General features: G+C 44.9%; 1 protein-coding gene across 1 annotated transcript in view; it reads right to left on the minus strand.

Moving 5' to 3' along the window:
* The window catches only part of dusp8a (dual specificity phosphatase 8a), a 47,304-nt gene extending 27,747 nt beyond the window's left edge, over positions 1-19,557 (minus strand). Inside the window, exons 1-3 of the mRNA XM_073472589.1 lie at positions 19,301-19,557; positions 11,809-12,229; positions 409-547 (exon numbers count right to left, since the gene is read on the minus strand). Coding sequence (XP_073328690.1) covers positions 409-547; positions 11,809-12,045 — 376 coding nt within the window. The 5' untranslated portion in view covers positions 12,046-12,229; positions 19,301-19,557. The remainder of the gene's footprint in view (positions 1-408; positions 548-11,808; positions 12,230-19,300) is intronic.
* Positions 19,558-20,355: the final 798 nt, after the last annotated feature.

A 20,355-nucleotide genomic window follows, 5' to 3' on the forward strand; every position in this document is an offset into this window, starting at 1 on the left:
AGCTTTATTTCGGTGATGCTTGGGGGAAGAGAACGACTCCGGGTGAAGCTTAAACATCAAAGAGTCATCAGAGGGGGCTTTGTATCCAGGCAGCATCCTTTTATTCTTCCTCCTCTCGCTTCTCCATCTCCACCCATACCTCTGGAAGTCTTAGCGCCAGTTAAGAAATAAGGAACAACTGGAATAACGTCACTGAGGAGATGAACACTCGTGCTCGTCAGTGACATCTGCTGAGCAAACTGTGGAACGACAGCTAAACTCAAATCAGGTGGGGATCACACCTGTCCACTGTGCAACAGAAGGAGGGTGATAAAGACATAAAAATATATAAAAAAATAAAAAAGAGGGAAATAAAGAGAGAAAGAAAGGACATGAAAGACAATACTCTCACTCCACACAATCACGTACCGGTGAGCAGAGAGACTTTGTGGAAGGTGCCCTCCAACTTTCCCATGAGAATGTGCACGAAGCCATCTTTGGACAGATGCCCCGCCTCCTTGGAGCTCTGGTCGTAAACCACCACTTCCTGCTTCCTGCCCAGCTCCACCTGCACAAAGAATAAACAACAAGGAAGTGAGGAGAGTTGGTTTTCAGTGCTATTGTGGAAAGTATGTCAGGCTGCCAGAGCGAACAGGGAAGAGTTGGTTAATATGACTGTAAATGTTGTGAAAGTGCACGAACAGGACAGTGCTGTACGTTAAACATCTTATATGTTTCCCCAAACACTTGACCATTTTGCCGCCCTAGTATGCACCAGGAAGCAGCAAGCAGCAAAAACACTGCTGGGAGCTACAACAATAAACACTCAATGTGCAAGAGACTGCAACAGTCAGCAGGATGAACTACAGGTGATTCTCAAGTCGGTTATGAGGATATAAAGATTATGAATAATGCATGACGGCTGAGTGTTGCACTATGCAACTGTGACTCCAACATTTACTGTGCAGATACTGCTGAGAGGGTCGTTTGGCAGGTGATGTCAGTAAATTCATAAATGCTGGATGCGTTGCGAAGGGCGTAGACGTCCAATCCGTGCATCAGCGCGATGCTGTTACTGTCAGATCGGGAGAAAGATGAGAGGATGTGAGCATGCGCCCTTCTGCCGCCTCTGTGTGTGTGTGTGTGCATTTGCAAGAGAGAGAGAGTGTGAGCATGTGCATGTGCCTCGCTGTGTTGTTCCCCATGTTGTCAGGCAGGCTTTGGTCACATGACCGTCAGGCAGCGCCTACTGCAGCTATGAATCACTGCATCATTGAGTCGCCACTGGACAGGAGAGGAGAGAGGGAGGAGGAAGCAGAGCCAGTGGAAGGGAGAGGATGAAGGGGGTGGGGTTTAGCGGAGGAGATGGAGAAAGATGCAAGAGGAGAATAACCCATCACATTTCCTTTGTTTACCTTCACATACAGCGCAGCATCCTAATCTAAGATAACTGTTAGCTTTCAGGCACTTTCTCTGAGCGTGCCACTCGTCTCTTCTTCACTCTCTGTGTGCTGAAAGGCACACTGGTGACGATAGCTCATGGTACGCACAGGGCACACAGTGTGCCTGACCAATGTTTCTGCTTACAGAGCAGCTGCAGCAGAGCGCCTGGGCAGACAGCCACGCAGGTGATTTAGACAGGACAAGGTCAGTCCGTGAAGTCTGGTTACAAGTTACTCTGGTTCAGTCGTAGTAGTAGTTTAGCTCTGCCTGCCTGCACCCGGCACCACTGCTGAGAAACACTGATCACGTGGCATCTTGAGCGACTTCAAACAGCTTGTCTTCTTGTCTTTAAGATGTTTTGATGACACAGTTATGACGCCTGAAGAGAATTTCAATAACCTCTTCAAAGTTTTACATGCCCAGTAATTAGATTACTGATTTTTGCTTGTGGAGGTGCCTTGATGAGCCTGATTTCCTGTAATTGCCATACTGTTGACTACATAATAAAGGAATATAATGTCTCCCCAAATACTTAGATGACTGTTTTAACCATCTGGCCCAGTATATGCCCACATACACCTTATCAAGGGATATAATCAAGAGCAGCACTGTGGCTGGAGGCATTTGTCAGTGAAAGACATCAATGCAGAGATACAAATCTTTAAGTAGACATATTATGCTTATTTTCAGGTTCATAATTTTATTTACGGTTGCTACTAGAATAGGTTTAAATGCTTTACTGCTATCATACTGTCCTGTCTGTTTTAGCTCCTGTCTCTTTAAGGCCTCTCCTCTCCTCCTCTGATAGGTCAGCTCACACACGCCTGAGCCAGCATTGCTAACAACAACACAACACAACAACAACAACAAAGCAGCTGTGCTAAATTGATTTTTATGTGCCAAACTAGCTGCTGGGCATAAACTATGCAAATGTGTTGGTGTGGACTTTTAACTTTTTAACTTTCAAAACCTTTTACACAAGAACACTGAAGGAAAGTAAAGAAATAAAAAGGACAAAGTATAATAAGTCTTTAAATCCACTGCATTTGCCAAATTCCTCCTCACCTGCCCACAGCACGTTATCTTCATGCCTCTCCTTCTCTGTCTTTAATCCCCTGCACCCTCCATCTTTACTAACCCTGGATAATTTTGGCTAATAATCCTAATGGGATCGGATCTATTTTGGGCGCCTGCTCTAAACGCTTGAGGATTATGAAGGCCTTTAACTATACGTGCATGCATAAATACACACACACTGTACAAGATACTCAGCGGTCTTGTTTGTCAGCTTTGAGAAAAAGTTTGACTTCTAGGTTGAAAACATAAAAAATGAGCGCTGCAGTAAAAATAGAAGTGTTAATCAGTCTGTCGGACCAGCACTGAGTCACTCATCTTCACTTGCAAGTATTTTTTCTGAAGATGCAGACAGACATATGATCTCACTGTCTGCAATTACTAACTACCACTTCTCTTGAAGTTCTTGTTTTTGTTGATATAATGTCACAAAGAACTACAATTCAGCTGGAAAGGACGGAGTTAACGGTCGAAATATTGTTTTAATCTGTAGTTTCCAGGAAATCCATAGTAAAGTGTGATAGTATCATTCAATGTTTCAGCTAAGAGGATGAAATTACACCTCCACTTATCCCGTTTGAAAGCGTTCCCTGTCTCGATCTTGACAGAAGTGTATGAATGATAATACAAATAGACTGTTAAAGCTAAAAACTACTCCATCTCAGTATGTGATATGCAGTGAGTTTGCTGCAGTGTTAGAGGTCAACGACCCGAGGGAGCGTGGGGCTGGCTGTCAGACTGCAGCAGAGTGGTACAGATCCCTCATCCCTCTGCAGTGCTACAGCATCACTACTACTACTGTGCCTGGGCCAGGCGCTCTGACGCATGCACACTGCAGGTAAACAAGGAATGCCACTGGCAGCCAGGAGGAAAAAAGGAGGGGCAGTGGAAACAGAGAGAGAGGTGAATAGTGGGGGGAGAAACCAGAGGGATATGAAGGAAGCCCAAGATGGGGATGAGAGGGGAAACTGAGGGAAGCAGCTGTAGAGAGAGAGGAGGGGGAGGCAGAGAGAGACAGGAGGTGGCACTGGCAGACAAAACGCTATGATCCTCCTGCACCCGGACTTTCACCAAAGGATCTGACGGCTGGCATCACAGCAGGACACGGGGAGAGGTTATGTTTCTCCAGTCGGCAAGACATCGCAAGGAAAGCATGACAGAGAGTGGAAGAAAAGCCAGGAGGACAAGTGTTCACATTTGTAAAGGAGGAAACACTGAGGGGGGCTGGGAAGAGATAAAACTCCCTGCATGTCTCTTACTGACCCCTTGTTATAAAATATACAAGGAGTGGGAGGAAACCAAGGTCTGACACAGGGCTGTGAGTCAGGGCTCGGCCATACTGTCATTGCTCCTCTGTAGGGACTGTGTACACACACACACACACACACACACACACACACACACACACACACACACACAGACACACACGCACACACACACACACCATGAAACATAGATGACGGGCAGCGACTTGGCAACAAAACCTATCTGTGGAAAAATGGTGGAAACAGTCCCGGCGTGTCCGGTAAGTGAGGCATGGTTCCCCCCCCCCTGACCTCAGCAGTGTTGCTGACCAGTGACAAGGTCAGCGCTGAGCGACTATGTGTGTTTGTGTGTGAACCGGCCTGTGACACAACATCAGCACAAACAGGCTAAAAATGGCCCCACATTCCTGAAGCGCAGTCTGAGTCCTCTCAGCGTGCCCTCTCCGGGATGTCCCGCAGAAAACAAGTCGAATGCGGTACGAACTCGCCTCAACTAACGGCTCGGACTGTGAATATGGAAGATGTCGGAGTCGGAGCTTGTTCACTGCGGAAAACGCTGCACTTAATTCACGTACTTGACTCTGCACCTGACTCTGCATACAGTACATTACATACTACCAGAGGACCTGCTGCGACAGGCAGTGACCTCTCCTAGCAAGTCGGTTTAAGACTCCACCACACATGGTGCGACATATACCACCCGCCCCTGTAAAGATACCACCCTGGGGCCAGATGATGTCATTGACTGGCACCGGCAGCTGCCACTTCCATGTGTGTAGGTGTGATGTGCGGGTCACAGAGCCGCTGTGCTTCTATCTTTGTGAGGGCCGAATACAAAGAGGGTTGGAGTTAAGTGTTCAGGTAACAGGTTCAGGTTTGGGTTATGTCGCGGGGGTTAGATGTTACAGGTGAACAGGGGAAATATTTTAGCACAGATATCACCTTGAATCTCCTTCGATCGATAACTTGCATGAAGAGAAATATGCTTTGTATTGCAAGTTTTCTCAAATTTTTCATAACACATCTGAAAATTAGTTTTTAATCTGTTTTTATCAGAAAGTGCTCAACAGCCTTAAAAAATTGACCTGTGTTTAGAAATAAAATGTTATACAAATCAAACTATGATTGATGAATGACAAACCTTCAGAATATAGTTAAGAATTAAACTGGAAAGTTTTGTCCAGACAAGCATTTTAGCTCCAGTCACGTACGCTGGGCATGTGCGTGCCATTGTCAACAGGAAGTAGACTGTATACTTAACTAAAGGAAATACTATGAACAAGGCAAGACTGTTTGTCAGCAAAACATTTCAGGCAAAAGAGAAATGAGAACTAAAAACTGATTTGAACTTTTTCCTTTCACTTGTCTGAAAGAGCACATTTACTGGAAAATCTTAAAATTAACCAGCGCTTGAACAAACAATGTTTTCACCTGTAGTGTTCGTCCTTGTCAGAAGTGGAAAGTCCTCAAAAGTACAGTAATAGTCACTATCTCTGTGTGCATATATGTTTTTATATTTCAGACTTCAGAAGTTTTTGTTTCATTTTGTTGATGAATCAGAGTTGAAGGTCTTTACAGAGTTCATTTTGGGTTAGGGTTAGAGATATCTCTTTTTATCACTCCATAAACCATGAAAAAAAAATTATCAGGCTATGATTCATATATAAACAAACCTCTCTGTAAAAACCTGCAGGATACAGATAGGAATAAAACTGAAAAACGAGGTAATACGTAACTGCTACTGAAGCAGAGGTTTATGGCTCAGCGTATGAGGGTAAAATGATTTTGAGAAAACAGCCTTTAAAAGATTTGTATTATACAATTCAATACATTTTAAGACCAAAACTGTTGAAAAGTTGTTGACTTTAACTAATTAATACCACCATAAAACTTCCTTTTAGTTAAATAATTGTGTTTTTCTGATTTTTGTGTTTAAATACGCAACTGAAGAATGATCTAAATACATTTGCACAAACAGAAATATAACTAAAAAAAATGTGTATTTCAGGTGTTTTCCTGACATGTCATGAAAAGCAAAATAGCACAAAATCTGCATTAAAAAAAACCAGTGTGTTCACCTGTTGTGTCTTAGTTTTGTCATGAGCGGAAAGTCCTCAATAGTACAGTATTAGACCACTTGTCTGTGTCGTGTGTGTGTGTTTGTGTGTTTCAGACAAGGATGTGTCAGGGCTGGTGAAATTCCCTGATGCCTCATGTGCGGCGTGAGTTCATCACTGATCATTTAAAGAGATGTGGTCACCTGATCTGGTCACACCCTCACACCCCTGAATGTCAGAGGACCTCTGACACACACACACACATATATATAAATATACACACCAGGCCCCACATACTGTCGATTACACATTCATACGCAAGTAACGCCTGTAAACATTTACCCACAAGTGTACAATTTCTCTCTCTCTCTCTCACACACACACACACAGACTAAATTGTTGTCTATAAAGAGCACATGCATGCTGTAAATCCGGTTTCACCACGTCACCCTCCTCACTCTGTATATAATGAAAGCCACATTTCATTTTCTGCAAATCATCTGCGAATCATTCCCTCCATCTTTCATCTGCATCCACGAATTAAAAATACATTTTTTTTTTTACATAAAACTTTGCTCCTGCAGTCTGAAACTATATCCAGAGTGTGAGTGTGTGTCTGTGTCAAACAGTAAGGATCCTCAGAGCAAACAATGATTCATGCCATGACCTCATCAAAGCAAACACATGACATATCCGGCTCTGTAAAAAACCACCGCCAGCTACAGCGTCTTTGTTTGAACTTGGCAGAAGAAAAAAAAAATGTGAATGAAACATATGAAAAAATTCCCAGAGTTTGCCTTCTGGGTAATCTGGGAAACAATCCACGCAGTGAGTCATCAGCTGAAGTTCTCGGTTCTGAAGCTACTGTCAAGGCAGATGATGCATCATGTGTTGCCCTTCATTTCGAAACACCACACAGGGAACTTCTGTGTTCAGAACAATACCATTATGAAAACCTTGTTTATGTCTTTATATTGACTTAACTATTACAGGAACATGGCCTCAAACATGACCTCGGGAAAAAAAATGGCAAAAAACTGGACTGGCAGCATGTTTAATGAGTAACTATCTGTCGCCTGTGCTAAATGTTAAATGGTTTTTTAAATTACTTTGTTGTTAACAGAGCCCAACAGTCAAATCTATGTATGTTTTTTAGATTGTGTGGTTTTACAAAACAGCGTTATAATAGTCCTGCAGTGATGTAAGAAAACATGATAGTTTGGTCACAGCATCATGATTTTAATGGGTTTTTTTCAGTAAAAATGAAAATTGTGATAAAATAATCGCAATATGCTTTTGTTACTATATAGTACAGCCATAGAACATGTTTTCACTATATGAAAAGCATAAAATGGTCTTTAAATGACAATTATATCACAAAAGTAGTTACTGTGACAGGCCTAACTGTATGGTGCCCTGTGTCTGACATTTTAATAACAGGCAAAATCATGTTGTCTTTGTTTATTTCTTTACTCAATCTCATGAATACTCGCCCTTGATTCTCTCTCATCACGCGTCAACATGGTCAGAGCACTTCCAAGGAGGATAAAAACAACATACGGTGCTTCATAGTGGAACTGATGGAAGATCTTCTTCCTTGCATAAATGCATTAGTTGGTCACGTGCAGTCTCCCCTCTGTGCGAGACGGCAGGGCACTCTGCCAGTCCTACCACAATAAAATTACAGACGAGATCACAGACCCATCGCCGGGCTCTCTCTTTACTGCTGCTAACCATTATACCAAACAACAACAGCTGATGAGTGTGTTGTTATACAACACGTGAAGACGTATCAGAGTGTCATTACCGGTGAAGGACTTTACTGAAAACAAACCAACGCTAATAATTCTCTGTGTCAGTGCTCAGTGTTTGTGACTCCACCTGTCACAAAGGCACAATGCTATCGGCAAAGGAAAAGAGGATGGTTTAGCCTGGGATCTGTTAACCTGCTGATTGTTTTTTTAATTCATCTTTTGGTTTATTGTTGACAAAGCCCATCACAGGTTCCCCAAGAAAGCACTGATTGTTCAAATTGCTTGTTTAATCCAAACAGCAGCATAGAAATTGAAAGTATTCACCTTAAAATATGACAAAACAGAGAGAAGCAGCAGAGTATCACACACGTGATACATTATCAAAATGATTATTTGCTTTTCAGAATTTGTTGAATTGTTGTTTTTAATCAGTGGCAGAAAGATCAGTCATCATCAAGGAGTACGTGGTGCTGATTCTAGTTTTGAGCTGGACACACTCTCTTTTTCCAAAATGTTTCCACAACATCTGTACACCCCACACGTGTGGAAGTCAATGTAATCAGATTTTGTTAGCGGAAACACTCGATTTTACAAGGTCACTGACAAACACAGAAAACATTTTGATGTGGATGGGTCACATCTGGCTGATACCTGATCCACTTAACTGGGTCAGTATGCCGATCGAGCGGATTGTTGAGTTTAGACCAAAAAATGCCAAATCACAGGAAAATGTGATGCTCTATTTGTGCCGCACAATCCACAAAACTAAAGCCTCTGAGACTTGAAACATGCTTGTGGTTATAAATATTTAACTTCCACTGACAGCTTGTAAGAGTAGCGTCTGTCTCTACGACTCGGCTGCTCTACTCTTGGTCCCATTCATCAGAGAGTCCGTGCCCGGCGTACAGGAGGACGGGTGCTTCCCCAGGCCGGCTGCTGGAAGTGAAAACCTCTGGGTCCATCTGTCAGGTCTGCCTGGCCCGGCTGTCCCCGCCACAGCAGCAGGGATTAGCCGGGCTTAAGCCAAGAAACCAGCCGCCTGCCCTCCAGCCTGTCAGAAAAGGCACGAGGAAGCCCTGTTCCAAACTAAGCCTGTGCCATCCCTCTCCCAGCAGAGGTCCACCATCACCTAACCTACTGTATCCAGCTCGCACTGACCTACATTAATAGAGAGCATAAATAAAGAGGTTATGAAGGGGATGGGACGTGAAAGGGAGAAGAAAGAGGACACCATTTTGATCGCTGCTGTGCTGCTCATGGATGTTCATTCAGCTCAGTTAACTGAAGCGTTGGGAGCTTCTATGAAAGAGGGTGAGTGCAGCGCCTTGGGGGATGCAGGCTATTAGCGCTCAATGGGATGTGAGGCGGGAGGCAGCCGGGGAGGAGGCGGGAGGCTGCAGCCCATCCATGAATACCCTCAGTGCTGCTCTCCCGCTTCCTGCATTCACTTCCCCAACAAAGAGCCACAATGGTGTCCTTTGCTGTCTTGGCTGGCTGAGGCGGCTCCTGGCGATGCTCAGAGCCATGTGGGGGGTAGCGAGGATGGTGTGTGTGTGTGTGTGTGTGTGTGTGTGTGTGTGTGTGTGAGGGGTTAGCTGGGAGCCGGCTTTAACACCACACAGCCAGTCTGCACGTGCCCAGCCCGCGGCCTGCCAGTGGCCGCACAAAAGGGATGATGTCATGCTTAGCCAATAACAAAAGAGTCTGGGTCCGTCGGGCCCTCCTCTCTCACACGGCTAGTTCCAGCTTTATCCAGCCTAGCATTAATCGCAAGCCTTATCCTCTTTACTAGGGAGGTGGGGGATGGATAATGACAAACCAGCCTTGGGGCAACACCAGATAGGGAGAGGAAGAGGAGAGGTACAAGGAATTAATGATGGAGGAAGACACAAGATTGTGGGAGACAGACAGACATTAGGTTGTAAGTGAGAGAATTCAGGAGGAAACACGGCTCGATGGGGTGCCACAGTGTGAGACCGGCCAACCACTGGGCCTCACACAGCGATGGACCCAATAGACCTGGTGTAGAAACACACTCAGGCTTGCAGCACTGACTCAAGTAATGAAACTCAAAGTCTGACTAGATCCAAAAAACCTCTCACACGCCACAGCCCTCCAGCTCTCCAGCTTTCCTTTTGTTCGTCTTGTTTTTTTTCTCCTGCTGCTTGAATCTGTAGATTCCAGGAGCAGGTCATGCATCATCATGACCCGAAATAAAAACCCATTATCCGAGCAAAACTAGGATCTTTTTCCGTCGGGATGAGTCATGAGAAGCAAGGATCTCTCCTGTGTGGCCTTCAGGCCCAGCAGCTTCTTTTGTATCCAGGTACATGCAACTAACACAAGAGGTGTTATACAAGATCCTCGTCCAATAGTTAATAGTGGTGAATTTTGAGTGAGAAGAAAGGCATGTGGGTTTCACTGCCAGAAGCCCTCGCAATAAAGCTGAATTAGGACTAATTGGTATAACAGAGAGTCGGTGAGAAACAGCAGGCGCATGGGGACTCTCCGCCAATGTACCAATTATACAGACGCTATTAGCTGAACTGGAGGTCATTTGACTTGAGAAAGTAACAATAATCCACAGTTCTCCTCCATTTTTTTACCGTCTGACCGTAAGGAAAGTGTCAGTCACCTACAAGCGTCAGCTGTAATCCAACAGGAGCGGCAAAAGCAATAATCTACAGCAATAATGTGTAATTATTTGCCATTTGGTGGGCAGGGCGTGTTTTTGGTGATTAAAGCTCTCGAGCTGTGCACCAAATGGAAATACAGAGTCAGTTTGTTCCCTGCCCCTCTGGGGACTGATACTGTATCTATGGGGCATAAAACGGGAGCAGGTAATAAATCACATTGGTAAGTAGGTTCAGCAGACTTGAGATGCGTCGCAGGTCAAACTCTCCTTCCTGCTCCTCCTGGCAACCAGGAAGTAAAACAACAAAAACAAGAGTATCGTCATTTTATTGACTGTCATTCAAACCCAACGCGTCACACCTAGAAAAAATATGTCAACCACTTGTAATGTGTCATCGTCGGCCTCAGTGATTCAGCATTTTATTGCATTGTCAAATAAAAGATCTGAAGAATGAGCGCCACAAGGAAGAAGGATTTCACCAGCCAGCCATCTCCTCAGCTTTGTGTTAATGTGCTCGTCCGATCACGTAAAAATGTTGGCTGATGTTGCACACGCAAACTACACAAGGCCACGAAACGCACAAACTTCACCCCCCCTCCCTGCTTAGGTTTCCCCTCTCAGAGTTCCTTCAGTTTCACACAGCGACTAAAAATACAGGAGACAGCATGCCATGGGGTGGACAGGCCATGGAAAAAAAAGGCTGTCATATTCGCAGGAGAAGTCATGGAAAACGCGTGGATCCGATTACAGGGCCGCTGATAAGCGACGAACCTACAGTACGCCCGCCTGTCCGCCCGCCAAATATAGCACCCCGCTGACGTGGTGTAGCACGGAGGAGGCCTATCTAGAACCAGAGCGGCACTCGGGTTAGGCTGTCGGAAATGTTCTGAGAAGAACCCCGTGGAGATGTTAAGGAGTCAGTGTCACTCGGGAAGGGTGAAAAATTGTGAAAGAAAAAGGGAAACGTCTTTGCTCTTTGTGCGTCTCCTGTATTTCTAAATAACAAAGAAACATACAATGAACTTCCTCTTTTACATACATGACACATACAGCATTGCTTTACCACTAAAGCACAGGAGAGTGAACCCAAAACTTTAACCCTTGAGCTGCAGACCAACATATTTCCTGTTGCTCAGGATATAGAGGATATTTTGTCACAGACGTCCCTGCTGCATTCGTGTTTTGCATTCCCCTGCTGATTCTGCCGCCTCTGCCGAAACAAGCAATATCAAGCTGACTTGTCCTAACGCACTGTACTGTGAACGCACCATTTCAATTTCCAACCCTCATTTGCAAGATGAGTCACTTGGTTTTTCTTTGTGTGCCACACGAGTCTCATGCATTTTTATTCATACACTCAGATTTTTAACAGGGTCAAGACTGTCAACACGGGGCACCAGTAGGTGTGGCTCTTTCCAAGAGTGAGAAAAACACACTTGCAAGCACCTCCAAAGTTCACTAATTAACAAGTTATATTTTGATTGTTTCATTTGTACAAAAACCCAACTGTAAAAACAACAATTCGCTGTGTGACTGGGATTTTGTGCTGGATTAGTGAATTGGTGTGGATCCAGGAAAAGGCTTTCTAAGATCTCACTCACCTTCACCTTGCCGTTGGGTTGCAGCAGCTCAGTGACAGACACCTTGTCCTGCTGCAGTCGCCTCTTCACCAGCTTGGAGCAGCAGACGTTGACTGCGCCTTGCACGTGCGACGCGTTGTACTCAGAAAACGTCCTGCTGTCGATCACCAGCAAGCGGCCCGTTCCTCTCTGGATGAGGCTCGCCAGGCGCTTGATGTCCATGGCGCTTCTCTTGGTCGGCCCTTTCTCCCCTGCCATGATGTACGAGGGGTGCAGCGGTCACCCTGGGTCACAGACGTGAGGTAGCGAAGGGATGGGGGTATGTGGAGGAAGAAGGGTAGATGAGAGAGGGGAAGGTGGAGGAAGAGACAGGGAGGACGAGGATGAGGAGGTCAGCGGAGGAGGGCTACCAAGGGAGCTGGCGCTGAGAGATCCATGGTGCCTGAAACAGGAAATGGAAGAGTTAGAAAAGAGGAATCATTCAGTGGTTTATTTCAGTGCTGTTATTGTCCAGCAGTGACATTCAAAACTGCCACTGTCAGCTTTGAGATGCTGATGACGAGACAGCTGATGATCGGACATGAAGGGCGCGATCACCTCTCGTCCCGAGCTCGCCCACTCACGCCCAGTGCAACAAAAAAACAACACTCAGACCTCGCTGCCACAAAGCGACCATGACGGATTAATTTCGCATTCGTTCCAAAACCACAGGCGAGCGCACGTTGTATTTTTATGCATCTTTGATCAGCTGACTTTGAGCACCTTGAATATTAAAAATAGCCACAATGCTAAACAAGAATATAAGAGTTATTTTGAGGCTTAAAAGCCGGCTGGATCATCCGCCGGGATTTGTCAGTCCTGAGATCTGACGGAGTATCACACATCCAAAGACTTAACTTAGACATGCACGACAGTCAAACGCGCGTGCGTGTCTGTGTAAGTGTGTGTGTGTGTGTGAAGGTTGGTTGTTGTTGATCGAGGGTCTCTTGTACGGCAGCTCATGAAACAGGAAACTGAGGGCGTGAGATAAATTAAGCTGGGGGAATTCAGAGAGCAGGTCTGGACACAGGCAAACAGCCTGTGTGACATCCTGTGTATGTGTGCGTGTGAATGAGTGTGTGAATGTGAGTGTGAGTGTGTGTGTGTGTGCTGCAGAGAGCCGTCCATAAACTTGACGAACTGCCTCTTCTCCCATCTATCACTACCAATCACTCTGATCTCCTCCCCGCTCACGTTCACCACACCGCTTATACATTTAACATCCACACGCACAAACAACAACATGAGAACAAAATATGACAAAAATGCCAGTAAACATATGAATAAAAGCCCCGCGCAGGTTGAGGACCACTTCCTTGACCAACCAGGTGTCATGCGACAAGTGAGAAGGTCAGAATGTGAATGCAGTCGTGTTGTTTTATTCATCTACAGGCACATGGTGTCATGAAAAATGAATGGGCCTCCTCTCATTTACCCCAAAGCCTAAATGGGAGCTTTAAACCGCGGGTGAAAAGGGAGAGTACGACTGATAGAGGTGTAGGAACTGATGAAGTAGAAATACATTAAAGCCTTGGCATAATTTAACACCAGCGCACTAATCACATCATTAAAGAGGGGAGAAAAGGGGAAGCGACAGGGAGAAACGGCAAGATAGCGAGCCAGAAATAACAAGAACGCTTCATGTAGGCGACGAGAAACAGTAGAAAACCGTCTACTGTACGTGAAGCAGAAAAAGAAAAACATTGTTGAGAAGGTGGGCAACTGAGAGAGAGGAGAAACTGGGTCTTCTGATCATTGTCTTGGGAAGACGTCCAGGCAGCTCTGCTCTGTAACTTTTCACCTCTGTTCTGACACCAGCGCCGTGCAGGGAGGTAACAAAGGATGTTTTTCAGCGAGAATCTCTCCAGCCTAGCAACTCGGCCTGCTCAAGGTAAGGGAGGGGACGGGCTGTCAGGATGGAGCGAGGAGGAAAGAGACGAAGAGAGTGCTTGAAAGAGAGGGAAAGAGTAAAGAAATCATTCTCATAAACTAACTCGCAGGCGACTGCACTGAGACCTAAGACGTGGATGTGGAGTACATAATCATACGTCTGCTACAGGCTGCGCTGGGCCAAGCCTGAACATAGATGTACACATGCTGTTGCTGCCTGGCAACGTACCTGATGCAAGCTCGGCTGCACTGGAACATGGAGGAAAATCTGAGATAGACAGTAGCAACTGCCTGCACTGTAAACACAGCCAAACAGCTGCTGCATCAGAAAAGTAGCTACTGTACAGTAAAGGCATGTGCAGCAGACACAAACAAGTCCAGAACAGACACATCTTAGTTAGATAAAAAATGTAGGATGGTCGAGTCATGCAGTGAAGAAGGTTAGTACACAAAGTCCTCTGGGCAAACATAATGCAGCTTATATCTTGAGAAAGCCACACAGACAAAATAAACCCAGTTAATCTCTAATCTCTCTGTGTGTGTCACGGTGAAGACTGATGTGGATTTTTTTGCATTCGTTCTTCCAGCAAAGCATAAATTTTGTGACCTGCAGCGATGAAGCACATGAACATACTGACACAGTGACATTTCCCCACTACTCCATGATGTGCACCCCAGCAGCCATTCTGCACAAACCACTAAGCGTAGCTGCAATGCCAGCACACTCCCCCCTCCCACCACCACCACCACCACAAACAGCCCCTGCCTGCCACATTACGACCTGCCCCGTCACCTGTTATACCATACCTTATATGGCGCGGAGCCCTTCAGCCAAGCAGCTAACAACACAGCTTTCCAGCGGTGTGAGTCCTTCTCCCTCTTTTTTCTGTTTCCCTGCTGCTGAGCACAACATCGGATGCTGCATATGTCTAATGGCGACTGCTCTCCCACCCGCCCAGCTTTTCTCTCTCTCTCACTTTTTTCTCTCTGAATCCCTCCTTCCTCCTCTATCACTCTTTTCTTGCTCTTGTGCAGTGAACGAGGACGGGGAGGGGAGGGGTGTGCAGGTTTACATGTGTGGCAGCAGGCAGAGGGAGAGACTGGTGCTCTGCACCTTTCTACGCCGCTAAACAACCATCCAATGATAACTTTGCTCCCGGTGGACCCTGTTTGTGTGGGCAAGAGAGGAGATGATAGGAGGAAGTACAAGGAAACAGAAAAAGATAGAGACAAGGAAAATATTATAACATGGATAGGGAGAGAGAGAGGATGATGAATGATACAAGGAGGGAGCACAAACCTCAGTGTGCTTACTCAGCACAACAACCCCGACCCCCTGATGCAAAACCATCTTTCTTACTCCATCTTTGCATCCACGCAGAAAAACAATCAGAAGCAAAAAAAACAAACAAGCTCCTCGAAACTAAAATAGGCAGCAGCCAGGAGCTCGCTGCGAGGCTCAGGCTGAACGGAGGAAAACAAGCCGAGATGAGAGAGAGAGAGAGAAAGACAGAGAGAGCGATGAGACCGAGACAGCGTGTACAGGCCCGGAGCAGATTCTGTGGTTGCCATAGAAACAGCCCGGTTGGGGCGAGCAGGGGGCACGAGGAGGGCGATGGCGATGGGATGCTACTGGTGCTGACGCTGGATCAGGATACAAGCTAAAAACTGACAGCGTTACATACTCTCACAACTTCAGCTGTGGGACTACAACCAAGTGGCTGTGTTCCCTTAAATAACAGAGGATGAGATTTTAACGGTGAGGTCGTCTACACGTTGTTGATTACAAATATTTGACATCTGGTCTGACCCATCCAAATTTAGCATCACTCCATCTATACGTGCCCACAGTCGGTCGAAAAACAACATCCTTCCGATCGCTTTTTCAAAACCATAGTCCAAAAGTTGAAGACGGACAAAGGTTGAAGCAAAGCAGTTACACCTGAAGTACTGGCTGAAGGCAGGAGAACCAGATCAACTGGTCCATTTTGAAGTGTTTTCTCAACTAGCTGGGGAATTTAGATATCTGAATCTACCTTCAGTGCCTCCAAAGTACTGGACTTTTCAGTTCTGCATCACTAAAAGCACGAGGAGCATTAATTCATGTACATGGATGACAAAACTGCATTTAAACAGAGCGTCAGCGTACACATGTATCAAGCATGAAGAAAGCATAATGTTAACATTCTCATGCATGACCCAGGGTGTCTACACGAACTATCATTAGGGGTGTAACAACACATCGATCTGGATCGATATATCGATTTAATGATCAACGACCCAATAGCATCGATTCATGTCGCCGCCATCATTAAGATATGTCTTTATTTTGAAATTCCCATGGCACGTCTGTCATCGTTTCCGTCCATGAGCAACTCCTAGTTGCTTTTCTTGAGTTGATATAAATGTAACTGATTGTGTTAAATGAAGTCATCTCATATCCATCACAGGCCCCTGTATCGAATCGAGCCCAAATTGCATTATGGCAGATTTTGTGATATCGGTAAATACTGTATTGTTGTCCAAAAACTCGATATAATATCATATTGTGATGAAACTGAAACTAATTTTTAACCAAATTTAAAACAAATTTGCCGACGACTCATCTTCTTCTTATTCAGGCATTATAGTGAAGTATAAAGATATGTAGTATATGTGTAGGTGTGCAGACAGAGGTAGGTTTTAAATAGGAATACGGTTATCAGAGCGAGTTAGGTTAATGAACACCAGGTTGCCAACAGGTAAGTGCATGTATAATGTAAAAAGACAGTATGGCTGCAGCAGTTTTAAGCCATACCAGGGTATTTAAACATAAACATACTGTGTGCATTTGTTTATCAGATTATAGGGATGGATAAATCAAATCAGATAAAATGTTTATGGCAGTTAAGACGTCACATATTCAAATGTAAGACTTTTTATTTACCTCTAAGGCAAGTGCAACACTTTCGCTTCTCGACTAACTGATTAAATTATTCATCGTGCATCACTCAACAGCTGATTTGATGATCAAATGAAATGTTAGTTACAGATTTAGAGGCATTATTTATTTTTTTAAATGACTGCAATACATTGTTTTCCAACTAAAGAGGGAAGAGGAAATCCCAGAGATCTGGAAATTTTCATAAATCATCAACAGACTTTACTGTTACTCTTTACAGCTGATAACAAAAGAGTGATAATAATAAAATAAAAAAAAGCTTCTCTGTAAGAGGTCAGTAAGACAAAGACAAAGTGACTTTATCGCCACATAATGGATAACTCATGCAGGCATATTCATACAAAAAAACCATGAGCCGAGCACGATGGACCGGCTCAATAATGCCATATCAGACATCAGGGAAGAAAGGCAAACACAAAGAGAGCAACTGGAGGGCAACCAACGCTGATGTAATACCATCCAGGTTATTCATTAACTCCCTGCATAACGTCACCTGTGGCCAGAGCCTTGAGTAGACTGATATCAAGCTGCCTCTGCAGCTCACACAATGAGAGACATGAGTTGTTTGTTTGGACCACAAACAATGACATCATCCGAGCATGTCAGGCCCTTTACTCTGCGCCACAGGCTCTCTCACCGACTAAAAGTTTGCATGTGCGTGTGTTTACACACCGTCTCTTTGTCGAGTGTCATTTACGCTTTAAAATGCGACCACATGAAGGGAGTCTGCAGGTATTCAGGCCAACGCTATCAACACAGGGCTGCTGGAGGGATTACAGGGTCACCGGTGGAGCGGAACCAGGAGGAGAACGTAGAAACAAGAGTTGGAGATCGTGTTTGGGTTTTCGCTGATGTGCTTTCAAAACACTGCTGAATTAATCATTAGTTACTAGATAAGTGTTGTTTTTAAACTGTTTAATGACAGTTTTCATTAGAGCTGACTTCTCAGAACACTTTTCTTTGAAATGAAGGGAAATGTCGGGCTGCAAATCAGAAATATTTCCATTATTCCTTAACGTGGCTGCACGATAGGATCATTTTTCATTATAATTTCTTTTATTTTCACTGACAAACACTTTTAAAATCATGACGATGTGACATTTGTTGTCCAGTCCCACATTTTTATCTTTATTAAAAAAAACTGCAGCACCTTTGTATATTGCACTTAGCCGTATTGCAATTTCGATTATAATCCGATCATTTAATCTGCTGTTTCCTTGACGGACAGATGAATTGCTCCGTCTAAAAAATGTTGTGTTAAAACTTCCTATTTTGTCTGAAAGCCTGACACATGTAGTTTATTCTCACAGGAGACAACGAGAAGCAGAATAACCTCCAAGTTGAAGCAGTTCTCAAAATAATTAATTCATTTCAACAGACTAATAAACTGATTAGTTTATAATTCTCTGACTAAAACTAAATACAATCCTGATATCAGCTACCATGCTGCTAAACTGTTGTCTTCCTTTCCTTTACCACGTGTTTTAACTTGTTTTTAACACTTAACAGTGTTTTGTTTCATTTTTTTTTGTATGTAAAGACAATAAAGTGAATCTGAATGTCCCTTGTCCACAATAATCAGATAATAAACTCATCTTAAATAACACTGGATGCCTTCTGTGTGTGGCTGGCAGCGCTATATAAAGCTGGATGTAAATAATACATGCAGTGATCACAAATGGGGGTTAGTAGAGTGACAAGCCTGGGAAGTGTAATACAGGAGAGATTAAAAAAAAAAAACAGTGCAGCATGATGTTACAGTGATCATGTAATTTGGGGAAAAATCGATCCCTGGTTTGGCAGCAGAAGCATCATCACACTGTAAACAACACAACCAGGTATAAAACCATCCTGGTGCCCCTTTAATCAATACTCTCCGAGCGCGCTCCTGCAAATTGCGGGGGTCATATAACAAACCGGGACTACCCCGCACTCTGCCATCACAGTAATTACGACATGATGCACATAATAGACAGAAAAATGCGGGGGACATCATCCCCGTCTTCAGATGACGGGATGAGGCGCACAAAGAAAAGACGCTGGGACGCTGTGGCCTGTTCGATCACTGTTAATAACAATGATGGACGGTGAGCGCGCTCGTGGCGGACTATAATAAACCCGACCTAGATTAGAAATAAGAATAGCGCACAGTGCGGGACATTTCACAAACGCAGCATCGAGACATTTAAAAGTAATCGGGGGGGAGGTGGGAAACCTTTTCCCCCCTCTGTGTTGTTGTGACGCGTGGATGTGTCCGCATGCGAAAAATGTTGCCTCTCCATTGATCGGACGCGGCTGTGATGAAATTAAAAACAGGAAACGCAGGAAGAAAAAAAACACCTACCTTTAAAAAATGATGAGCAGCCAGGTGTAAAAATAAATAAAAAATAAAAAGGTATCGATCACTTGAAGCCAGGACGCGGGGGTTTAATTCCCATTATAAGACGGGCGCGCACATGAAGTGTGTGTATGGAGAAGAGGGGAGGGGGGGGAGTGCGCGCTGACAGACTCGCCGCAGGAGGGGAGGGGGAGAGGAGGGAGGAGAGGCACGAGCAGATAGCGAGCTGCTAACCTAAAGCTAGCCCTGCGACGCACTTTACGCACTTCACTCCATAACAGCGCATTTTTGTCGGGAACACTCACCTCGGGCTCCACGCTGCTCCTGTGCGTTATTCAGCTGGCCTCCATGTGTGTGTGTGTTGGGGGGGGGGGCACCGCGGCCCGTGTCTTCATGAGGCTGGCACCACCCGGGTGTTTACCTGGCTGGAGGGGGATGGAGGAGGACGGCACAGCTGACGGAGGGTGACAGCGCCAGGAGCAAACGAGACATGAAAGCGCGGTGACAAACCCCCGTCCTCTCTCTCTGTGTGTGTCTCCTTCTGACCAGGAAACGTGGACGAGCTGGTGGAGGAGTTGGTTAGCTTTTGCTAGGCTAACTGTTAGTGTGTGTGTGTGTGTGTGTGTGTGTGTGTGTGTGTGTGTAGGGGTGGAGGTGGAGGAGGTGGAGGAGGAGGAGGGGGGGGTTAGTTACAGAAGGTGCACTTTAGCACTTGAACTAAAGCGATGAGGTCATGGTTCAGCAGGGAGAGGAGAGAGAGAAAAAAAAATATGTGAGGTTGACGTCACCTCTAGCCAATCAGCGCAGGCGGCTCAGGGGATGGGTGACGTCAGCGCTCTGAGCTGCGGATTAAAGGGACAGTCCGGAGGTTTTTTTTAAATTTTTTTTTTAAAGGAGACGCGCTCGGAGGAGGGAGGTGCAGTTGCTGGGCAGAGTGATGCAGGAGGAGACATCAACAAAAGAGAGATGGTCCTCCAAAGCTCATCAGCGCTGATTTTAATATTCTGTCATAACACTCAGTCACTGCAGTGTCGCTCCTGGATGCACCTCTTTGTTTCCGTATAGACTGACTGAAAAATGTAAACAAAGGCTGAAGGGGTGTAAATCGCAAGTTACATCGACGATACCATATTATATCGATTCTTTGCACAACGATACGATATTTGCCTGATATCACAATGTATTTATATTACTTTCCGATGTCTTGCATTTGAATGTGTGAGGTCTTAACTGCCACAGACATTTTATCAATTTGCTATTGGATCATTGATTATTGAATCGACATCGATCCGGATCGGTGCATCATTACATCCCTAATTTGAACCCTAAATGTGGGTTTTCTCACAGATGTTGCAACGAA

This window comes from Pagrus major, chromosome 8, assembly GCF_040436345.1.
Source record: "Pagrus major chromosome 8, Pma_NU_1.0".
NCBI lineage: Eukaryota > Metazoa > Chordata > Actinopteri > Spariformes > Sparidae > Pagrus > Pagrus major.